The sequence below is a fragment of the Sarcophilus harrisii genome, chromosome 2 (genome assembly GCF_902635505.1).
Source record: "Sarcophilus harrisii chromosome 2, mSarHar1.11, whole genome shotgun sequence".
NCBI lineage: Eukaryota > Metazoa > Chordata > Mammalia > Dasyuromorphia > Dasyuridae > Sarcophilus > Sarcophilus harrisii.
Window position 1 is genome coordinate 386,855,370 of NC_045427.1, and position 25,874 is coordinate 386,881,243.

Below are 25,874 nucleotides of genomic sequence, written 5' to 3' on the forward strand. Positions count from 1 at the left end.
ATGAACAGACAATTCTCAGATGAAGAAATTGAAACTATTTCTAGTCATATGAAAAGATGCTCCAAGTCATTATTAATCAGAGAAATGCAAATTAAGACAACTCTAAGATCACACTACACACCTGTCAGATTGGCTAAGATGACAGGAAAAAATAATGATGATTGTTGGAAAGGATGTGGAAAAATTGGGACATTGATGCATTGTTGGTGGAGTTGTAGAACAAATCCAACCATTCTGAGAGTGGTTTGAACTATGCTCAAAAAGTTATCAAACTGTGATACCTTTGATCCAGCAGTGTTACTACTGGGCTTATATCCCAAAGAGATCATAAAGAAGGGAAAAGGGACCTTAGGTGCATGAATGTTTGTGGCAAGCCCTTTTGCTAGTGGCTAGAAACTGGAAACTGAGTGATGCCCATCAGTTGGAGAATGACTGAATAAATTGTGGTATATGAATATTATGGAATATTATTGTTCTGTAAGAAATGATCAATAGGATGATTTCAGAAAGGCCTGAGAGACTTATATGAACTGATGCTGAGGAAATGAGCAGGACCAGGAGATCATTATATACTTCAACAACAATACTATATGATGACCACTTCTGATGGACCTGGCCATCCTAGCAAGGAGATCAACCAAATCATTTCCAATCGAGTAGTAATGAACTGAACTAGCAACCCAGAGAAAGAACCTGAGATGACTAAAAACCATTACATTGAATTCCCAATCCCTATATTCATGCCCACCTGCATTTTTTATTTCCTTCACAAGCTAATTGTACAGTATTTCAGAGTCTGATACTTATTGTATATCTAATTTATATATTAATATATTTACATCTACTGGTCATCCTGCCATCTGGGGGAGGGGGTGGGGGGTAAGAGGTGAAAAATTGGAACAAGAGGTTTGGCAATTGTTAATGCTGTAAAGTTACCCATACATATAACCTGTAAATAAAAAGCTATTAAATCTATTAAAAAAAAAAAAAACTAATCACTTCCTGCTGCATCCTCACTTAAGTACTGAACATGTAGTAGAAAAATGAAAATGGACATAATCTCCAGTTTTAACTCTACCACTAACCATCCAAATGACAAATGGCCCTATCTCTTTGGGGTCTTAGTGTCCTCCTTTGTCAAATAACAAGATTAGACTAAAGATTGATAAAAATTCCTTTCATTTCTGACATCTAATTATAAGACATCTTTCATCTCTTATAGCCTGTATTCCAAGATACCTTCTAACGCTGAACATTCTATGTTCCATGATCCTTTTGGACAGTGATTGATGTATTACATGTTTAGAAAAACAGAGGTCCCATAAAGTAAAGAAATGCCATTAGAGGAACAGACTGATAATGGAGTACATACTTTAATGTTAAATGCTATAAGCTTCCATGAATGACTTCTTTCTTCTAGAATGTATACATAGGCTGGAAAGCAGACTGAGGACTACAAGTTTGGTGGCCCATGAGCCACAGTACATTTCAATCAGCAACTTAGCAATTGCCAACTATTCAGTCTTCTTTCACTTATTCAAGAAAGTGAAATAGAAACCAACATATAAAAAAGAGTGGAAAAATGAAAATCTAAACCTGACGTAGAACCAGGTCAGTCAAGAGAACAGGGCAATATTTCTTTATACACACAAAGAAAAGAAAAAAGTTATTCACTCTAAGAGCTAATCCTCATTCTTCAGTCTCTCATCATCAAATCAGTAGATTCTCAGGTCTGATTTATTCCTTTTGAATAGACCAAATAATACCATTTATACTTACATCTTTTCTAATAGAATATTTTCAGCTTTGTAAACAGCATTCTCCTGTTCTTCCTGGCTGCTCCCATTGCACTTGCTCTTAGGACTAAGTTTTAAACTTCTTTATAAGTTTTACAAACTTATAAACTTTATAATTTTATATATTAAATTTTTTAATTCATAAAAAAATTTTTATAATTTTTTATTATAAAATGTAACAGTTTTAAACTTCTTTATAAGGTATGCCTCATTTTCTTCACAATAACCCTGTGAGATGATATTGCAGATATTATCATCCCCATTTAACAAATACAGCAAACTAAAATTTCTTTTTAAAAAATGAAGTGACAAGTGCTGAAAGACACTTTCTTAGTGTTAGAACTGAGGCTTCTGTCTCTCTTTCAGCTCTACCCATGTCTGCCACCCAAGAACTCCAGAATCCAAAATCCTGGGCTATAATCTGATATCTGTCATCGTTGGCCAATTTGTTTCATGATTTGGGGTCTGATTTTTCTCATCCATAAATGGGAATATTAACATATATCTACCTGACGAGTTTTTGTGAAGATCAAATAATATGTGTGTAAAGCACTTTCTAAATTGTAAAGTGAAATATAATTGTAAGTATCATTTCTGATATACTACATTGCCTGCCTCAAGTAGGTATGGTTTATAAATCATCGCCATGATTCTGGGATGAATCGGGAGGGATAGTAGTAATTTGCATAAATTTGATTAATTAAGATAAACAAGAGAAATGAACATTTGATTCCTTAAGTGAGAAGTTCAGGTAACCTAGGCAACAGTAGGAAGTCTGTTCCCACTACCTTCAAGTAATGACTGATTAATTTTTGCTCACATCTTTATTAGTCTTCAAGTTCCCTACAACAGTATTTCAATTGAAGTGAAATTACTGGATAGCAGCAGAAGGAAGGAGAATGAAGAGAATCTGCTAATGATCTAAATATATTTTTCTCAGACTTCACTAATGTGACATGTTGGCATTTAGGAAAGAGCCTATTTCTTCCTTTCCTCTAAATATATAGCTTCCCTGAGCCCAAATCACTTCTGATCTATCTACCTTTTTGGGCAATATATTTTCTGGTTCTGACATTCCATTTTGACTCCCTATTGCTTCTAGGATAAAATAAAATTTTCTCAAGTTGATACTTTAAAATTCTCCCTTCAAACTACCTTTCCTAACTTTTTATATTATTTCCCTTCACATATGTACTTTAAATGATGTACCACTACTAGTTGTTCCTTGAACTATGAATTCTGTATTTTAGCTCCATATATTTGCGCAGTCATCCTTTAGGTATGAACTATTATAAATAGCCTTTGGTCCATCTTGACCTCTTCCTAGAACCCTTCTTTTCCTTCAAGGTTCAGTTTAGGTTTCTCCTCATTGAAACCTTCTCTAACTTTCCTAGTTATCAATACTGCTTCAGTATAAAGGACATTGGATTTGGAATCAAAAATTAAGCTTGAGTGGTATCTTGACTTTGTCATTTACTAGCTATGTCTCCTTAGGAAAGCCACTTAAACAATGCATCAGTTTTCTCATCTATAAAAATGAATGGGGGGCACCTAAGTGGCATAGAGTGTAATGGGCTGAAGCTTGAGTTGATGCATCTGAGGTCCCAAGCACATGAGGCTAGTAATTGGACTATACTCTATTAATATAATAGATATTGGATAAAGAATGGCCCCACCCATTCTCTATGAAAGTCCTGATGTGTTGTATAGGAAATGACGATTTTGGTGGGTGGAGGCGGAGAGACAGGAAAAGAGGCTGGGAGAGATTGGGCCTGGGTTCGATTCTAGTAGCTGCCGGTGTGTGGCTTCTGGTCTAGCTAGCTTCTTGACTCAGCTGCACACATTGCTATTACTCATTCTCTTCCACCTCCGATCTTTCTTCACTGAGAATAAAGATTGACAATTTTCCCCTAACCTGAATAACTGACTCTGGCTGATTTTAAAATACACAGTCATCACAATAGAGGATAGAGCACCAGCCCTGAAGTCAGGAGGATTTGAGTTCTAATTTGGCCTCAGACACTTCCTAGCTGTGTGATCCTGGGAAAGTCACTTAACCCCAATTATCTCAACCAAATTTTAAAAAAAAGTTAATGCGTTGGCATATGTATACGAATATAAATATTATTTTTTGTAGTGGCAAAGACTTGGAAACTAATGCAATGACCATCAATTGGGAAACAGTAGAACAAATGGTATATGAGCATAATGAAATAATATTGTACTGTAAGAAATTATGAAGGGGACAATTTTAGAGAAACTTGGGAAGCCTTGTATAAAGTATTATGGAGCGAAATGAGCAGAATCACAATAATAATTTATACAATAACAACAAAGTTAAAAAGAAAAACAAGTTAAAGCTTAAGAGGCTTTTTCATTTTTTTGTCCTTTATCTTTATCAACATGCCATGAAGATTAGTTTTGTTGTTGTTTGGGTTTTGTGTCAGACTTCTGATATCATCAGTGAAGGAAACCAACAGTACGAAAATTCTCCCCATTGACACAGATGAGCAATTTATCTTCAACTTGCAGTCATAGAAACTTACCAGCTCACTAAGAAATTAAATGATTTCCCTGTAGTCATATAGCTATTGAATTTCTATTGAACCCTGATCTTCAGAAATCCAAAGGCAATGCTCTCTCTACTCTCATTATATTTGTTAGCCATTTAATTCAAATAGTACATTTATTAAATTAAATATAGCCCAACTCTCTCATTTTACAGCTGAGGAAATTGAGATCTACAGGTATTAAATGACTTTGTCCTGATTCATACTGCTAATGTGGTAGCAGAGCTGGCACTGAGATTTAGCTACTCTCATTCAGAATTTCACATCCTTTCCTTTACTCCTTGATGCCATTTCTCAGTTATGTTTTTAGGTCTCATCTATGTTTAATAGTCTATGATTCTAACATGCCAATTAAAAAGTGATTTACAGTCATTCTGGACTTCCTTTGTTCTTTGCATGACAAGGGAGAGAGACTGAGACGAAAAAGGAAAAGGAATGAAAGAGAGACAGAGAGAGAAACAGAGATTGATTTTCTAATTCTTATTGAAGATGTAAAATGTTTATGACCCAATAAGAAAAGTAGAAGACATCACATCTAATAATTTAATATGCCTAATTTTCAGTTTGCCGATAAGCCTGAAAGAACACTGTTGTCATTAGCCCCAAGAGTCCATGATTTTTTCCATATTCAAAAGGGTACATTGTTATATTCCAAAATCTCACAGTATATTATGCCAGTGAGCTAATTAAGAATGCTTTGCTAAAATTAAAATGTGATCAATTCTGTTTCTTCTTCAACTGGTCAAAATATTTAAAAGACCTAGATTCTAATTATGAATGCTACTTATTAACTTTTTGATCTGGGATGAGCCATTTCCATTTTCTCATGATAAATGAGAAGATTAGACTAGATGATCTCTAAGACCACTTGCAGCCTTGACAACCTGGTTTCCAAGTTTTCTTCAAGCAGTAGTGCTCAGTATTCTGGATTTGAAGATTGTTTTCAGGCAGCCTTACCATTCTATTTTTAAGGTCACTTATAGTTTTATAATTCTATAGAAAAGAAATCTGGCAGATACTGTAATGCTGGAGAAACTGAGCAAGATAGGGATTAGAGAGTATTTAATAATTTATTAAATGGGAGAGATTTATTGGGACCAAGTGGATCCATAGTTTGGTCCCAGGGCTGAATGAGACTATCTTCTCAAAGAATCCAGCAGTGAATGTCAGATACAAAATTCTTTTATAGGGTAACAATAACAATGACATAATGGGGGAGGTACCTGGATGGGGATGACCTAATGGGGGGAGGCACCTAGGATGACATAATGGGAGGTACTAGAGAGGCTCCTGATATTCTAATGATGTCTAAAATGGATAAAGACCTTTATCCCATCAAACAATAACAGGGAATGATTATAGCCTAAGGTCTAAGATATAAGACCTTTATCCTAACATTTAGAGGGAATGGTTATAACCTGAAGCAGAGTAACTGAATAGGACAATTAGGGAAACTGGGTCAGGATATTAAAAGAGAACTGTGGCACAACAATACCTGTCCTATAGCAAATGCTGCAGTGTTTATTTACAAAGTTGTAGAAAAACCAAGAACACCCTATGGTGCTTCTGGAATTTTTCTGAAGAATTTTGTGGAATTTTGCTCTAATTGCATTCAGAAGCTGAAGAGAAAGAGACACATAGTACTTTTAAACATTGTTCTTGGGTAAAAATAAATGCTGGGAAAAAATCGAAAGTCTGTTTTCAAGGCAACAAGATTCTACCTCTTCTCAATTTAGGCCTTTGATAATACAGTCAAGTCATGTCCCTCACCCCGTAAATCATCCCATGGCATCTTCCTCCTTTCTTTCCCAGTGAACAGGAAAATCTTGTTCTACCAACCCTAAATATATTATCCTTCAGGCAAAGTACTTGTTCATAGCAAAATTTTCCTGTCATAAACTATTTAGGGAATTCAATAAGATCATTGGCCCAGTAGACTCAGAACCAGGTTATAGTTTAAGAGCTTTGTTGAAGTAAGTAGGTCTCTGAACCTATTATATTCAAAGGCCTCAACCTTGGCTTTTAACAAGTAGAATTATAGACTTTTTTAAACTGAAAGAGATCTTGGAGTGTAGGCTAACTGTAGAATGGCAGAGCTGGAAGGATCCTAAGAACATGGAATGGTAGAGTTAGAAAGATTCTAAGAACATAGTGTTGTGCCACAGTTCCCTTTTAATGTCCTGACCCAGTTTCTCTAATTGTCCTATTTAGTTACTCTGTCTCAGGTTATAACCTTTCCCTCTTAAAGATTGTATATCTTTAGGCTATAATCATTCCTTCTTAATGTTTAATAGGATAAAGGTCTATCCATTTTAGACATCATTAGACTATCAGTAACTTCTCCAGTATCTCCCTCCATTATGTCATTCTAGGTGCCTCCCCCCATTAGGTTATCCCCAACCAGGTATCTCCCCCATTATATCATTGTTCTTGTTATCCTATAAAAGAGTCTTGCTGTCTGATATTCAGGGCTAGATTCTTTGAGACAATAGTCTCGTTCAGCCCTGGGACCAAACATGGATCATTTGGTCCCAGTAAATCTATCTCCATTTAATAAACTATTAAATTGTTCTCTAATCTCTGTCTTGCTCAGTTTCTCTGGCATTACAATAGGATGTCGGCAACCCAAAGACAATCTAGTTCAGTTCCCTTATTTTATAGGTGGGGAAAATGTCTACCAAAAAGGTGAAGCAAGTGACTTGGTTACTATCTAAAAGATAGTTATATCTTGGATTAATGGCCTGGGTTTCAGATCCCTAATGGCCAAGACCAGGGCTTTTACCTCTCTGTCATTTATATGCTACTGGGGATTGCAATCTGGATGAATTAAATATTAAATAAGAACTTGTTTATGGATAGAGCAGTTTCTCCCAGCTAAGAGAGATTGCCATTTCCTTAGAAGTGAACCAAGAGTGAGAATACTGGTTTGTAAAGCCATTCAATTCAACAAATATTTATACAGGATCGACTCCGTTCCAGGAAGTGTACTGTGTACTGGGGATACAAAGACAAAAGTGAAACTTTCCTACCCTTTAATGAGCTAGGGGAGATTAAAATGCTGAAAATTTTGTTTTATGATATTTCAGGGGAAACAGAGTGGAATCAGGTCCTCATCTTGAGTTTTACCTCTTTCACTTTCTAATCTTGTGATTGTAGACAAATAAATTGATTTCTTGCATGAAGTCTTAGATTTTTTCTTCTATCAAGTGGGGATACTTATATTCTTAACTCATGGGATCTTTATGGAAATGAAATGGGATGTTGAATGCAAAATATAAATAGCCATAAAATTCCATATGTAAGTGAGGAACTAAAGTTTTTTTGTTTTGTTTTGTTTTTTTTAAGAAACCTTGTTAGATGAGCATGTGGACAATACTGCCACTGTCTTTCCTTTATATAACCTTTTTGCTTGGCATTGTCATCTGTTCTTACTTCTATATTAATCTCCAAAGGCACCTTATAGTACTATTCATTGGGGATTGAATTAGACATATCTAACCCGTGAGGGGCCTCATTTGCTTCTCCCTAGGAATGCCAAGTTTCAAATTTTACACACACACACACACACACACACACACACACATCCTGTTCTTCAAAAGTAAACAAAACATGAAACAGATGCTCACAACTGAAAGAGAATGTAAAATGTTTAGTAAGGCAATTTAGAACATAAAACAATGGCATAGCCAGAAGAGAACAGGAAACATTGGAGTTTTAAATTTCTTTAAAGATCTAGCCCTTTTTCGTTAAACGGATGAAAAACTGGGAAAAGGAAATTACTTGCCCAAGATCACATAGCAAGTTAATAGGCATGTCACAACCATAACCCATGTCTTCAAATTCTATCCCCTTACACTAAGTGCTCCTTCTATTGCAGCATGATGGAAGCTTTAACTTATCTACAAATGGCATAAAGACCTTTTCCATTAAGGCTTTTCAAATGCAATTGCATGGAGTTGTTCCCATAGAGTACATTACAAAGGATTGCTGTAGTTAAGGAGTGGTTGGTAGTCTTCAAATATCCGATGGGCTAGAAGAGGAATTTGGCTTTTTCTGCATATACAAAGGATACAACTAGGACCAAGGAGTGGGAAGTTATAGAAATAATTTCAGCTGAATGTAAGATAAAACTTTATTAAGAATGTTCCTCTATGAAATAGGCTAGCTTGGGTAAGCAAGCTGTCTGTTGCTAGAAATATTTTGGATAACTACTTTTAGAAATTTAGAAAGATGTTATCTGTGGATAGTAACAAATCCAGATAACTAGGTAACCTGCCCTGTTTATGCAGAACCACCCAGAAAATCTAGATGATGAGGTGATAGGCTAGTTTTGGGAATAACTCTAAGGTGAAGACTAATCCCTTCCCCCATTATCTCTTGAATTCATTTTGGTTCTAGGTCAAACCTAGGTATAGGGTATAAAAAGGGCAGATTCTTGGAATTAGGGTGAGAGGTGATAGGCTATCCTGAGTAAGTCAAGAACTATCTCAGGAAGACTCATCTTAGGGTGAGAGGTGATAGGATATCCTGAGTAAGTCAAGAACTATCTCAGGAAGACTCATCTTAAAAGTGATAAAACACAGAAATAGTGTTTGAGGGAATGTAGGAAGATAGGAAAACTACTATATACTATTGAAAAATAGTTCTGTAAATTAGTCAAGCCATTCTAGAAAACAAATTGAAATTATGAAACAAAAGTAATTAAATTATTCATTCCTATCCCTTATTCCAGCATTCCCAAGAGATGAGATCAGAGATCAAAGAGCCCCATATATACCAAAGTGATCATAACAGTTTTTATAGTTGCAAAGAATTACAAATAAAGCATATTCCACTCAGTATAAAATATTGAGGTATATGATTGTAATATTACTATGCCATAAGAAACAACCAAGAGAGGAATTCAGAGAAATATGTGAGCAATATTTTGAAGTGATGAAGAATTTTAAAAAGAGAACTAAAAGGACAATAATGACTGTAATATGACCAAAAACACTAAAAAACAGCTATTTGAATGTGGATAAAATGCTGGAGTTGGCATGAAGAACTATTTAAATTCTGTCCCTGACACTTAACTCTGTGATCTTGGATCAGTCATTTAACCTTGATATGCCTCAGTTTCCCCATCCACAAAATGGGGATAATAGCACCTCCCTTCTAGGGCTATTTTGAAGAGAAAATTGAATATTTGTAAAATACTTTGCATGGTGCCTACTCTGTAGCAAGTACTTAGTACTTGTTTCCTCCTTCCCTTTTTGAACCTCATTTTTCTCATTTGCAAAATGAGGAGGGTTGGACAAAATGTATCACTCAAGTTCCTTCTATCTCTAAATCTATGATCCCATTACTAACCATAGCCTTCAAGAGTAATGAAACACTTTCCTCCTTTCAGCAGAGAAATGGCACAGGAGTGGAGTGTACCATTTATTTTCAGGCATGTTGTCACTGCTGGTTAGTTTTAATTGGTTTTCTTTTATTCTAAGAGTGTTTTGATAGATGTAGTAAGCAAACATTAGGAAATTGCTGTGGTGGTGGTGTTCAGAGAGACATCAGTTGATACAGGGGAAAGAGCACTGACCTTGTTATCAACTAATTGGACTTCAACTTCTACCTCTGATGTATATTACTGATCTTGTGACCCTAATGGGCAACTCCCTTGCCTCGCTGTTCCTCAGTTTCTTCATCAGTAAAATGATGGGATTGAATAAATTAGTTTCTGAGGCTACTTTCAGTGAGGGTCTACAATTCTAAGAGGATTGTTTTGTTTTGTTTTGTTTTTAATTTTGTTTTTGAGTAAGGTTTACATAATATCACACTCTCAAGAGTCTGGACTACTTACAAGTAGTATCCAAAGACTTTAGGTTTTGGTTGAACCACTTTAGTTTACTCCCTTCTCATTTTCCCCCTAAGGTAATTGGGGTTAAGTGACTTGCCCAGGGTCACACAGCTAAGAAGTGTTAAGTGTCTGAGATTAGATTTGAACTCAGGTCCTCCTGACTTCAGGGCTAGTGCTATGCCACCTAGCTGCCCCTGCCTTCTCATTTTAAAGATAAAGAAACTGAGGCACAGTGAGAATAAATGCAAATTACTTGCCTAATATCATACAACTTAAATGAACAAAAATAGTTGCTGTGTTTGTTACTACTACTTTTAAACTGATCTTTAAAGGACCATGAGATAATACTATTGTGCCGGAAGAAATGACTAAAGAGATAGCTTCAAAGAAACATGAGAAGAATTATATTGTAATGCCGGAGAAACTGAGCAAGACAATGATTAGAGAACAATTTAATAGTTTATTAAATGGAGAGATTTACTGGGACCAAATGATCCATGTTTGGTCCCAGGGCTGAACGAAGAATCCAGCAGTGAATGTTGGACAGCAAGACTCTTTTATAGGATAACAAGAATAATGATGTAATGGGGGAGATACCTGGATGGGGATAACCTAATTGGGGGAGGCACCTAGGATGACACAATGGAGGGAGGTACTGGAGAGGTTATTGATATTCTAATGATGTCTAAAATGGATAGACCTTTATCCTGTCAAACATTAAGAAGGAATGATTATAGTCTAATGTAGAGGGCTGAAACTCTTGAGTCCTTGCACTGAGGTCGGTTCAAGCACTTATGGCTAATTACCGATTGGACAATACTCTATGGGCATATGCTTGGAAAATGGTCCTTCCCACTATCCTGTGCTGGCTCAATGATTGGTGTATACAGAGGATTGTAGGAGGGATTAGGGGGTGGAGTAAAATGAGCTAGAGTCACCTTTGGCCGGAGACACCGTGGCAGAGATTCTGCTTCCATCTATTCTCCAAGGACCAAGAATAAAGATTAAGGACTTTTGCTTATCCTGATTCCAGCTGATTCTGGGGTGTCTGGGGTGATAGTGCGGTCTTCACAGTCTAAAGATATAAAACCTTTATCTCATCAACATTAAGAGGGAAAGGTTATAACCTGAGGCAGAGTAACTAAATAGGATAATTGGGAAACTGGGTCACGACATTAAAAGGGAACTGTGACACAACAATATGAATTGATGCAAAGTGAGTAAGAACCAAAACAATTTGTACAATAAAAATAACTATGTAAATATAAGCAACTTTGCAAAACTTAAGAATTCTGATAAATGAATTCTGATCATTACAGAGGAATGATGATAGAAAGTTGATAAACTCGAGATTGAGACATATTTTTGGTTACATGGATAGTAAAAAAAAAAAAATGGTTTGCTTGTTTTTGCTTATCTGTTATGAGAATTTGTATTTTTCTTTTTTATTCCAGGGGATAAAGTGATGAAAGGGGAGAGAAAATAAATGCTTCTAAGTTGAAAGCCAAATTAAATTAAATTTAAAAAATTTTTAAAAGACCATGGGCTCAAGGTTCTGTAAAGAAGTTCATAAATATATATGTGGCCCAAAGTTCTAGAAAGAAGGTTTGATTCAATTCAAATATATTTTATATATATATATAAAATTTTTTTCATACACACAATACAATAATACACACACACACCCCTATTATATACACAGTCTTGCACTAGGCACTTTATGGGGTGGGCCAGAGTAAGAAATGGTCTCTATCTTGACAGAGTTTACAATCTATTAAGGGCCTTAAAACATTTACACATAGTGATTTTAAGAATATGAAATATGCAAAGGGAAGTCATTATAAAAAGCTGTGAGAAGCTTAAAGTGGGTGAAATTACTTCTAGCTGGGAGATCAGGGAGGGTTTCAGGAAAGAGAGACCATTTTAGTTTTCTTTTGAAGTTAAGAGAATGCTTTAAATCTGTGGTGTCAAACTCAAAATAGAAATGGATCCCTGAAATTATTGATATTGATTTACAGAACCACAAATTAACATTATCTGTGTTACATTTTTATTTTGTTAAACATTTCCCAGTTACATTTTAATCTGGTTCTTTGCAAGCCATTGAACTTTGCATCTCTCCCTTAAAGAATAAAGGGAAGAGGAAGAGAATTCCAATTGTAGGACTGGAGATGAGATCAATGTTAGCAAGCAAGCCAACCAATTTACCTTGAATATTAAAATGTATCAGCTAAGACTTCAGAAGTTATATATTTGGGTTAGGCTAGTAGAATTTTGAAGGTAAAGCTTTATTCAGTAGGCAAGAGGCATTATAAACATTTTTGAGCAGAGACAACTAACATGATCAAAGCTGTTCATTAGGAACATGGGGGTAGAGTAAAATGAATTTAAAAAGGGAAGTGGATGGTACATGTAGAGACTCATGGCGTTGAAAATGGAAACAGGGAAGATTCAAGGGACTCTGTGGCAATAGTATTAGAACTTTATAATTGATTATTTGTGAGACATAAGTAAAAGAAAGAATGTTCTTCCTTCTTACACCTGGTTTTTCTTACATTTGGAAATTGTTTTGCATTAGTTCATAGAAGAGCATTCAGTTTTCAGCATTGAGCAGTGTTCCACAGGGTCAGGCAAATTGCAACCTCCTGCCTCAGAAGGAAAATCTTTAGGTTTTGTTCCTTTAATTTGAAGAATATTTTAATGAGTTTTCACACCTTAAGTGTCAAAAGTGAATTTTTCTAAGACTACTTTGTTTAAAAAAAAAAAAAAACCCTGAAAGTTTCAATAATTAGTCTTGTCTTCTATGCTTAGGAAAGCTCTCCAGTAAAGCTGAGATGGAGTTGACAATAAGTAGGACAAACCCCCATTCAGACTGATAGTTGTTTTTGTAGGGAATGTTACCCCAAATCTGAAATAATTGCTTTTTGTGACTACTATAGGTGACCACTGTGGTATCATTTTTGTTTCAGGTTGTGGCATTCTTATGTTTCAGAAGGGCAGAGAATGAGGAATTATTGGAGCAGAGCAAATTGGACACATTGCAGCTGGTGTAGAGAATGATGGAACAAGCATGACTTGGGGCAGGAAAGACTGAATCCTCATTGCTATTATGAATCTTAGGCACAAAGTATATTAGAGCTAGAAGAAATGCCAGAATATCAGAGATGGGAGAAAACTAAACACATAAAACAGAATTTTAGAATCTTTAACAGATTTTAGAACAAAGAATTTCCCATCTTCAAGGAATTTCTAAGACCACATAGTGCAGGGGTTAGTAGACTATGGCCAGTGGACACAAGGGATAATTTCTACTTTTCTTAGCTCAAGAGTCATATAAAAACAGGCAGCAAATTGTAGTTTGCCAACTCCTGATCTAGTCTAACCCCCTTATTTTATAAATCAGGAAACTGGAGCCAAGAGAATTGATTTGCCCAAAGTCACTAGTGGAAGAGCAAGGATTAAGACCCAAGTGTCCTGATTGTTAAATTACCTTTTTACTAATATTGAGCATTTGTATAGTACATATTATATGCTAAGTACTTTACTAAGCACTATACAAATATTATTTCATTTAACTCTCATAACAACATTAGGAAATAGGTATTATCCCCATTTTATTTTTTAGGAAATTGAGGCAGACAGATTAAATAACCTCTATAGTGGCATGACTAGTAAATTTTGAGGCTAAATTTGAATTCAGATCTTTCTGTTTCCAGATGTAGCACTCTATCCATTGTACCATGTAGCTGGCTAGCTTTACCTCCATCTTTTCTTCTTCTTCTTTTTTTTAATAGCTTTTTATTTACTTGTAAATAAAATATGCATGGGTAATTTTACAGCATTGACAATTGCTAAACTTTTTGTTCCAATTTTTCCCCTCCTTACCTCCACCCCCTCCCCCAGATGGCAGGATGACCAATACATGTTAAATATTTTAAAGTATAAATTAAATACCAAATAAGTATACATGTCCAAACAGTTATTCGCTGTACAAAAAGAATCGGACTCTGAAATATTGTACAATTAGCCTGTGAAGGAAATCCAAAATGCAGGTGGGCAAAAATATAGGGATTGGGAATTCAATGTAATGGTTTTTAGTCATCTCCCAGAGCTCTTTTGCTGGGTGTAGCTGGTTCAGTTCATTACTGTTCCATTGGAACTGATTTGGTTCATCTCATTGCTGAGGATGGCCAGGGCCATCAGAATTGATCATCATATAGTATTGTTGTTGAAGTATATAATGATCTCCTGACCCTGCTCATTTCACACAGCATCAGTTCATGTAAGTCTCTCCAGGCCTTTCTGAAATCATCCTGTTGGTCATTTCTTACCGAACAATAATATTCCATAATATTCATATACCACAATTTATTCAGCCATTCTCCAATTGATGGGCAGCCACTCAGTTTCCAGTTTCTGGCCACTACAAAAAGGGCTGCCCCTTTTCCCTTCTTTAAAATCTCTTTGGGATATTATAAGCCCAGTAGAAACACTGCTGGATTAAAGGGTATGCACAGTTTGATAACTTTTTGAGCATACTTCCAAATCACTCTCCAGAATGGCTGGGATGTATTCACAGTTCCACCAACAATGTGTTAATGTCCCTGTTTTGCCACAACCCCTCCAACATCCGCATTACTTTTCCCTGTCATTCTAGCTAGTCTGACAGGTGTGTACTATCTCAGAATTGTCTGAATTTGCATTTCTCTGATTAATAATGACTTGGTACCTCCATCTTTTCAACAACATCTTTTCCATCTTTTCTCCAGCCTTCTAAACTGGTCACCCTCTCCCCTCCCCAATTCCCCAGTTACACACAACTTCCAAAGTGATCTTCCTAAAGCACAGGTGGGACCATGTCACTTCCCTACTCACAAAGCCACAGTGAATCCCAGTTGCCCTCTAGACTAAAATATAGACTCCTCAGTACTTAGACATCTGATTTCAACCATCTCTTTCTCATGTACTTAAGGACATTCTTTTATCCAATGATCCTGTTTCCCTTCAGTCTCTTGACAATTCAACCAAACTGTTTCTCTTTCTGTTCCTCACCAAAGACATTTCCTTTTCTTTCTTTGTATAGGCCAGCTCCATTCCATTAGCAGTCTTTCTCCACATTTCCACTTCTTAGATTTGCTAGCTTCCTTCAGAGCTTAACTCATGTGCTACCTCCTATTTGACTTTCCTATGAGTACCACTCTCCCTCTTCACATCCTCTTCCAAAATTATCTTGCATTTACTTATATGGGTACTAGTTAGTGAGGGAGAGCTAATGTCCTTGAAGACAAGGACTACTTCATTTTGTCTTTATATATCCAGTGCCTATAGTGCATATGATGCAATTAATAAAAGTTTTTTTAGTTAATTGAGGGATCAGTCATCTCCACCTAAAAAAAAAATTCCCTTTGACTGTTGACACAAAATAATTCTATAGTTTCCTCTTGGATCTTTCCAATGCAGTCCACTTGTGGTAGTTTACTTATAACAAAGGCTGACTTACTTGTAACCTTACTAATGATGCTGTTTTACTATAGTGGAAAGAGCTTTAGATTGAAAATCAGACCTAGTTCTACCATTTTCTGCTGTGTCTCTCTTTGGGCAAATCACTTGACTTGGGGGGATTTCAGTTCCCTTAGCTGATAGTGTGAATTGTATATTTAGCTCTGACATTTTTCATTCATTAATCTGCATTTTAAAACAATCACTTTTAGCTCCATTCTTTCCTAGGACTCCTTTCAACTTTAAGTATTGGTGAGCTTGTGACTTGTAAAACAATCAGTACTATGATATTTTGGAAAGATTTCTAGTCTGGGAGTCAGAAAATTTTGATTCAAATCTTAACTCTCCTAATTGCTAGCTATTAGGCAAGTATCTCACTTCATTTAATCCTCATTTTCCTTATCTCTAAAATAGGAATAATAATTATACAACCTTCCTCATGGAATTCTTTGTTGTTGTTTTTTTTTATTTTTAAGAAGGACATTCTGGAAATAGTAAAGAACTAAAGAACTATATTTTATTTTTGTTGTTGTTACTATTACAATAAAACTGAAAACATTTACTAATGTCACAAAATCAAGACTGTTTCTAAAAGCATTTTTTTTACCACTTAGCAAAATAATGACCAGTCTTCTTTAAACTATATCCTTAAAGGTGAATTTAACCATAAAGTGATATGTATAAACTCTCATGTGAATGTCCTTTTCTCTCTCTCAATGTATATAAATAATTATACATATCTTTTTGGTTGTACATATTTGCATAATTATATGTATATGTATATGTATATGTATATGTACTGATATATGTATACATATGTGAAATGTTATATTCTGTGTTCTGTTTTCCATATTTATATAATCTATTTAGCAGACAAATACATGAATATGATTTTTCTTCTTAAAGTGGAGAGTTTTTATACAAATTAACTGAGTATCAAAGCAAAAATAAACTTTGAATGCATTTTAGAAGACCTAAATAAAACTCACAGTAGAATTTTATCTTTTTCCAAAACTGGATCAGACTAACAACTTCTTAAATTTTTTCTCATGGTCTCATTTCACCATATTCAACTCTTCTTTTCTTATATGAATTAATTCATTGTGAAATATAAATGCATTCACTAAACCATACTGAGAAGTCAGACTCAGAATGAGGATATACTTTGACAAATCTTTTTCCTGAGTAAAAAGAAAACAGTTAACTTGCATAGTGAGCTGTTCTTCCTTTGCCCTGACTGGAGCCAGGCACATTAAGTCATGATTAAACAAAAGATTAAAATTCCATTTGTGTATGAGACAGAATTTTACTGTTAAAATGTTGATTGATTTTCTTGATGGAAGGTTAAGTTAAAAGCCCCACAGACAGCAGAAGAAATTATTTACAGGAATCTCTCTAAATCTGTTTTCTATTTGTTAATGTACCTTCCATGTTTATTTTGTGTCCCCCTTCACACTTGGCACACACTGGACGCTTGAATCCTGCTTCTTTCTCCTTCTCTGCTCAGTTGCTATAGCAAAATGAGATCTGGGAACAAAAAAAGAAAAAGAAAAGAAAAGAAAAAAGTCTCTTAGCTCATTAGATTCAGAGTCAAGATGCTCTAGGTTATTGTCTTTTGACTCCAAGGCCATTGTCATTTTCACTGTATCACCTATTCAGAAGTACTCAGTTCCATTCCAGACCAGATATATAGTAGTTCTGTGAACCTTGGCGTATTATGTCCTTTCCTAAGCCTTAGTTTCCTTTACCAATGAAACGGATAAAGATTTACTTCACAGCATTGTCCTTAAGAAAGGGATTTGTAACCTTAAAAGCACCATAGAAATGTGAGATATTCATTTGAAGTCTTAGAACTCTCTCTTTTAGGAATTATGCCCTCAGTCGGGTATAAAAATTTATATTTTACAGGAATTTATACTTTACAGGAAAGTCAAGGGGGGAAGGGGATAAGAGAAAGTGAGGAGAGAAGACTGATAAAAAGGAGGGCAATTCAGGAGAAGTAAAAGTCAGAACTAAAACACTTTTGAGAATGGACAGGGTGAAAGGAGAGAGAAAGTAGGATAAGAGGGAAAAATAGTATGGTGGAAAATATACATTTAGTCATCATAATTGAAAAAAGTTTTACGGCAAGTTTCTTAGAAAAAGGCCTTATTTCTCAAATACATGGAGAACTGAATCAAATTTATTAAAAAAAAAATAATAAGAACCATTCCTCAATTGATAAACTGGTCAAAGCATCTAAATAGGCATTTTTCAAAATAATCAAAGAGTTGAAATGGGGAGATTTTCACTCTTCTTAATGGTTAAAAGTGTTTTTATTAAAAAGAAGAATCTTTGCAAATCTTTTTCTTTCATATTTTTGTTGTCTTTCCAGTTTCAGTTATATATACATACATATATAAGAAGTTTGTGAATGAAATCATGAAAGAATTGTTTTCTTCACTTTGTAAATGACAAAAGCAAGCCTTAGAGTGCAGAAGTCATTTATTTGCCTGTGGTCATTCTTAAGTGATATAATGGGCTCTTAAACTAAGTGCTCCTTCTTCCTGGACACTTTCCCATTCTATTACATCTCCTTATAAAAGAAATAGTCATGTCTTCACACCCAAGTTATTCTAGACCCTTATGGTTTGTGAAATTACTGAAAGCCTCTCAACACCATAGGATTACATAGTAGGAATTTAACAAACATTTTGTTAGAAGAGTTTAAATTAGTTCCTACCCATCTAACCCAGGCTTAAATTCTGAATGAATTTGGATTATCATTTGCAATTGGATTTCTGTTCATCTTAAAAATACTTTTTTTTACTAGAGAACATTATGAAATGCAAAATGGATGATTTTGATTACATTAAATTAGAAAGGGTTTTCACAAACAAAGCCAATGCAGCCAAGATTAGAAGGGAAGAAGAAAGGTAGGGGGAAGTTTTTTACATTCAGCATTTCTGATAAAGACCTCATTTAAAAATTTTTTGAGTACTAACTCAAATTTATAAGAATACAAGTCATTTCTCAATTGGTAAATGGTCAAAGAATATGAACAAACAATTTTCAAAGGAAGAAATTAAATCTCTAATCACATGAAAAAAATGCTCTAAGTCACTATTGATTAAAGAAATGCAAATTAAAACAAGTCAGATACCACATCACACTTTTCAGATTGACTAAGAAAATAGGAAAAGATAATGACAAATGTTGGATGGGACGTGGAAAAGGATCCATATGTGCAAAAATGTTTGTAGCAGCTCTTTTTTTAGTGGCAAGGAACTAAAAATTGAGTGGATGCCCCTCAGTTGGGGAATGACTGAATAAGTTATGGTATATGAAGGTAATGGGATATTATTGTTCTATAAGAAATGATAAGCAGGCTGATTTAAGAAAAGATCTACATGAACTCATACTGAAGTGAGCAGAACCAGGAGAACACTGAACACAGTAACAACAAGATTATGTGATGATCAGCTGTGATGGACTTGGCTCTTATCAACAGTATGGTGATTCAAGGCAATTCCAGTAGACTTAAGATGAAAATGCCTGTTGCATCCAGAGAGAAAACTATAGAGATTAAATGTGGATCAAACCATAGCATTTCCACCTTTTTGTTTGTTTTTTCCCTATGGTCTGATTTTTCTTACACAATATAACAAATATGGAAATATGTTTAAAAGGTTTTCACATATTTAACATACATCAGATTGCTTGCTGTCTTGGGTTAGGGAGGAAGTAAGAAAAGAGGGAGAAAATTTTAGAATACAAAGTCTTAATGAATATGTAAACTGTCTTTACATGTATTTCAAAAAATAAAATAGTATTGAAAAAATGCCTTCTATACTAAGTTTAGATAAAGTATTACTAACCAGGGAGTGAAAGGAGTAAGGGAAAACATTTTGAAATCTAAGTAGAAATGCACTTAATGTGAAAAATTAATTATTTTGAAAATTGAAGTCCAGAAATCCCAAAGCAAGCCAGGAGGGGAATGAAAGTTGGCTGGCCAAAATGGATACCCTTTGGGCAGTATTTGCCAGTAAAAAAAAAAGGGGGGAGATAGTCTAAAGGAGATATATTTCAAGGTGAGGAGTCCCCACATTGAGAGAAATTGGATCCAGAGTGAGAAGGAAGTCAAGAATGGTGTCTGGTGTCAAAATTTAAAAAGTCAGAAGCAGAACAATAATATTTGTTCTTTGTTATGAAGTTATCCATGAGAATCAGATGAGAAAATATTTACATACATATACATATATGTATATATGTATATGCAACTCATTTTGTATTATCCATAGTGCATAGTGTTAGACACACGAGAAATCATTAAAAGTATGGGTGAAGAGATGGACTTGGAGTCAGGAGACCTTAGACAATTTATTTAACCCTGATAACCCTCAATTTCCTCTTCTCTAAAAGGTGATTATAGGTTTGTTGTGTGGAGAGTGCTATGTAAACCTTAAAGTTTCATATAAATGAACAGAATTATTATCATCAGTCTCATTTGGCTTCTCAGAGAAGTTAATTTATCCAGTGTCACACAGCTGGATAATATCAGAGACAGAACATCAATCCAGGTCTTTTGCCTCCAACTCCAGTGAGCTTTCCATTATGATGTATTGCCATTCATAAATATGATAGAAAGAGAGAGTTGTTTGTCCTTCATTCTGGAAGAGGAACATGATGACATCAGTAAGGGGGTGTCATGATTTGAAAGTGAATTGAATTTAAGCGGGGGAGGGCTGTGCAAAATCAGTATCACACTCTCCTCCAGAGCCATGTGGGTTGAGTGGCAAGATATAGATCAGAATAACTGAAGATGGCCCTACATGCTGAATATAGGAAGTATAAAGAAGACCAGGAATAGTATAATGGTAAAACTTACATGAGGATTTGAAAGGCAAGGTGCCATAATGAAAAGGATGCTCATTATAGTCTCAGAATCCAGACACCTGGATTTAAATCCTGGGGCTAACACAAGTATTGTGATTGGGAGCAAGTCACTTCTCTCTGATCTTCAGTTTCTTCCATGTATGTAAAATGGAGATAATATTTTTCTTACTTGTTTCACAGGATAGTTTGTGAGGAAAGTACTTTGTAAGATGTAAAATATTACAGAAATATGAAATCTATTAAATGAGTTTTCAATTGGCTGATAAACATTTCCTAAACAGAAGTTTCTTTTAGAATAGTTGGGTTTATACTGTTTCTTAACTCATGTTTAATTTCATTTCTTTATCCTGAGTATTATAGTATTTTCTTTTAGGGACAACAAAGAAGACAAAGGAAGGACATCTATTTTGAAGATGGTCAGAGGAGAAAAGACTGGCATGATAAAGAAGCAATCAGGAAAGATGCTGAGCGAATAGGTACGGACAACTGAATAGTTTTCCTTGCTAAGACATTCTATATTCTGTATTAAGAGCATAAGCATTTAAACCACTTCAGAAGGAAAACCAGTTTTCAAGATAAGGTGAGAGCTTCCACAGTCCTGATCCTGCAAAATGGTCTTCCTGTTTGTGACTCTAAAACCCTATTTTATATATGACATACTACATCAAGGCTTCTGATTGCTTGGTCCAATCTCTCCAGGTCTAATAATGGCTTCACTAAAAGTGGTATTCTCTCATAGCATGTTCTTAGAATATTCTCTCATGATACACTCTTTCTTGGTATAGTTTCTTGGTATCAACTTAAGTGTAACATGGGTTTAATAGACAGTTTGTAAACCTGGAGTCAAGTAAACTTGGGTTTTAGACCCAGCTTGATCACTTCCTGCTTCTGTAAGTTGCAGTTTCCTCATCTCTAGAATGGTAATGATAACAATAGCTGAGGTTTACCAATGAACAGACAATTCCAAGACCCCTGCATATACCACTGATCCCTAGACCATCAGCCCCATTTCTAGCCCAGCTAACCTATCATCAATGGGAGCCAAACTTGTGTAGATGTGACTGTCAATTCCCTTTGCAAGTGCTGCCATCTCCTACCTCAGCAGCCATCACTGTGAAAACTCAGAAAAGAAATTTCTTGCTGCCATCAGAGCCCTTGGCATGGTCAAATGATTCCACATCAGAACCATATATAGTCTTATCAATAGAAATAGCATTAAAGAAGACATGTTATCATTTTCTTAGTTCACTCTAAGTATTGCTGGGTCTTTACATCTGACTGGCTCCAGAAACTTCCCCTGCATGTTGTCTCCTCCCATGTATGCCACAGAAATTGTCTTGCTTTACTATTTGTATGTCCAGATCTTATCACAGTGCTTTGTACATAGTAAGTACTTAATCACTGCTTTTTTTTTTTTTTCATTCATTCCTAAACCAGCGATAAAGTATTTAATGCATGTGTGATTTCTACAAGAACCCTCCGAGGCAGTTTTAGGCCATTACATATGTGAGGAAAATTGGACTCAGGGAAGATAAACATCTTGCTTATTCTCACACAACAAACAAGAGTCTGAGGTGCAATTCCAACTTAGATCTCTTGACTCTACACCAGTTCTTTCTGATACACCGGCCTTCCCTTCCTACATCATAAGGATGTTGTGAGGAAAGAAATTTATACCCTATAAATTACTATAGAAATTGGAGCTGTTATTGTTATTACTTTGGTGATTTTTTAAAATTTCGCATTTTGCCCCTAGGAAATGGAGAACAAGGAAAGCCTTATCCCATAACAGATGCAGAACGAGTGGACCAGGCATACAGAGAAAATGGATTTAATATCTTTGTCAGTGATAAAATTGCTCTGAATCGATCCTTACCTGATATCCGGCACCCAAAGTAAGCATATCTTCTTTGAAACTTTAATGAATATCTCTTAATCCCTGTTCTTGCACTGATGACATTACTTCCCTGCTCAAAACCCCTTAGTGGCTGAACACTGTTTATCAAATAAGGTCCCCTAACATTCAGTCTTTTGTATTTTTTTTTTTTTTTTTACAATCTGACTTCATATTCCATTTCCAGTCTTATTTCAGCATGCTCCCCTTTACTATATACCAAGATGGAGTATCCATCAGTGCTTGTATACATCCTGCCTTCTCTTGTCCTTGGCACCTTTGCTCAGGCTGTCTTAAATACCTAGAATGAACTCTCTGTACACCCACAGCCCAGTCAAGGACTATTGAATTCCCTGTCTTGCTTCAAGATCTGTTGGCTGCTACCTTCTTCCCTGATACCTATTACTACCTTAACTGAAAGCAATATCTCAATGTTTTGTATAGATCTCAGCCTTTCTCTTATCATCAAATATTATAGTTATTTGTATAGCTTATCCTGTCCTCCCATCCCTATTAGGGCGAAAGCTCCATGAGAACAGGAAGATATCTTACTTAATCTTTATATTCTGGATCTTGTTCATAGTATGTTTTCCATATATATATCATACTCTTTTTTCAGTATTAGTGGAGTGGAAGCAAGGATTTCAAAGACTGAAGATCACATTAAAGCTATGGAAATTATAGCTTTTGATTTGGTCATTTAAATGCTGTAGTCTAAGTGATAAAAAAATCTGAGTGTAATAATAGAAAGAGCAGTGGATTTCCAGTCAGAAGACATGACTCAAAGTTCCAACTCTGGTACTTTTTAGTGTCAAGTTGGCCCAACCTTTACTTATAGACAAATCAATCTTTCTGGGCCTCAATTTCCTTATCTATAAAATGAAGATAAAATAATTTCCATCTGCCTCCCTAGGATAGTTGTGAGAAAAGTACTTTGTAAATTATAAGCTGCTATTTTTTTTTAAAGTGAGCTATTATCAGGATGAATATAGAGAGGATTGGTGAGACTTATATGAACTGATGCTAAGTGAAATGAGCAGAACCAGGAGATCATTATATACCTCAACAACAATACTGTATGAGGAGGTATTCTGATGGAAGTGGATTTCTTTGACAAAGAGATCTAACTCAGTTTCAATTGATCAAGGATGGACAGAAGCAGCTACACCCAAAGAAAGAACACTGGGAAATGAATGTAAACTGCTTGCATTTTTGTTTTTCTTCCCGGGTTATTTATACCTTCTGAATCCAATTCTCTGTGCAACAAGAGAACTATTCGGTTCTGCACACATATATTGTATCTAGGATATACTGTAACCTATTTAACATGTATAGGACTGCTTGCCATCTGGGGGAAGGGGTGGAGAGAGGGAGGGGAAAAATCGTAACAGAAGTGAGTCCAAGGGATAATATTGTAAAAAATTACCCTGGTATGGGTTCTGTCAATAAAAAGTTATTTAAAAATAAATAAATAAAGTGAGCTATTATTTTCAAATTTTTATTTTATCTTTTAAATATATATTTCTCTATGAATTGTGTTGGGAGAGAAAAAAGGGAAAAACCATGAAAGGGAAAAAATAGAAGAAAAAGGGGGAAAAAAGTGCAATTAGCATGTGATTTACATTCAATCTCCATAGTTCTCTCTGTAGATGCAGGTAGCGTTTTCTATCCAAAATTTAGTGGCATTGCCTTGGATCATTGAACCACTGAGAAGAGCCAAGTTCTTTGTTGTTGATCTTTGGATAGTTTTGACATTACTGTGTATAATGTATTCCTGGTTCCTACTTGTTTCATTCAGCATCAATTCGTATACATCTTTCCAAGCCATTTTAAAAATAATCAGATTGTTCATCATTTTTTATTGAACAATAATTCCATTATCTTCATATACCATAATTCAGCCATTTCCCAATTGATGGACAACTGCTCATTTTCCAAATCTTTGCCAATTCAAAAAGAGCTGCTACAAACATTTTTATATATGTGGGTCCTTTTCCCTCCTTTATGATTTCTTTGGGATACAGATCTAATAATGGCACTGCTGGATCAAAGAGTTTGCATAGTTCCAACTGGGGAGCTGTTATTACTGTAAACTCACCTCCCATAAGTTCTTAGCAAGTATCAACTCTGCTGTTCAGATAGTAGCCCCTGCCCATGAGGGCAATGAAGTCTGTTGTTCTTTTTCTTATAAAGTTCTGAAAAGTCACTGAGCTGAGCTGTGGGCAGGCAACAGTGTGGAGCTCGGCCTCTGATTTGCCACTGGTTTTTCAGCAGTCATTTGCTTAGCTGTTTGTAATATGGCTAAACTTATTATTGTGGCCTGATTCTGAATGTCATTCTATCTCAATAGCTATTTAATATTCATAGCCTCTTATAAAGTCCTTATTCGTTGAAAAAAAAATTTTTTTTTAAAGATGGATTGCTTTCAGCTGGTGGTGATAGGTAGATCAAAGAATGTTTTGTGGGAGAAGAGATGGCATTTGAGTCTTATAGGAATGGAAGAATTTCAAAGAATGTAAATGGGGAACAAAGAGAAATCCATTGCAAGGATAGGATGTAACAGGTATAAGGAAAGACATATATGTGGGATATATGTTTCAATAGTAAGGAACTGTGAATCACCCCAGTTGGCTGAAACATTAAGAGAATGAAGAATAGTATGAGATGAAGCTGGAAAAGTCCATTATGGAATTTATGGAAAGTTCTATATGGTTTTAGAGCAAAGAGAATAAAATAATCAGAGAGTACTTTGGAAAGTTTACCCTGGTAGCAATCGAAATTGTTAATTATGTCAATACCACAAGTTATCTCTCTGTCCTTCTTGGACCCCCAGGATATGGGGAAGTTTTTTTTATCAAAACGTTTTTACAGGTGCTAGAGAGACCCATGATTCCAATCATCAAGTTGGCCCAACCTTAACTTATATTTAGCTTTCTTCTCCAAGAGGCTCAGCTGTGCTATAGCTAAGACATCAGCTGGGAATCTATGGGAATTATCAGAAGTAGGGCCAGCTCCTCAGTGAGGCTCTCTTCCAGCATGGTGAAAGAGGGACCAGGCAGGCCTTGGTAATGCCAGCTGGCCAGCTTTGCCATGCAGTGCAGAGTCCAGATAGCTCCTACAAGATTCAAATGAGTAAGGCCAACTTGTTTCCATTCCATTTTCAGAGGTGGTTATATTTACCAAGGTAGTTTCTGGGGAACAAGAGGCAGCTGGTAAAAACAAACAGCCCCTCAATCTAGTATCTGACATATGACTGCCAGAATTTAGTGTGTAGCTGAATAATGATGACAGTTCTACTGAAGGCATTGTCTAAGCTAAAAGGAAATTGCACTTGTTCTTCATACACTCTAATTTGCCCATGAGTTTCCACTGTCAGCCAGAAATAAAACTTCTCACTGGGGGAA

General features: G+C 35.5%; 1 protein-coding gene across 1 annotated transcript in view; it reads left to right on the forward strand.

Annotated features, from left to right (window-relative positions):
* GALNT10 (polypeptide N-acetylgalactosaminyltransferase 10) overlaps nt 1-25,874 on the forward strand; it is a 152,705-nt gene that overhangs the window by 63,322 nt on the left and 63,509 nt on the right. The window contains exons 2-3 of the mRNA XM_031953573.1: nt 20,950-21,052; nt 22,333-22,471. Coding sequence (XP_031809433.1) covers nt 20,950-21,052; nt 22,333-22,471 — 242 coding nt within the window. The remainder of the gene's footprint in view (nt 1-20,949; nt 21,053-22,332; nt 22,472-25,874) is intronic.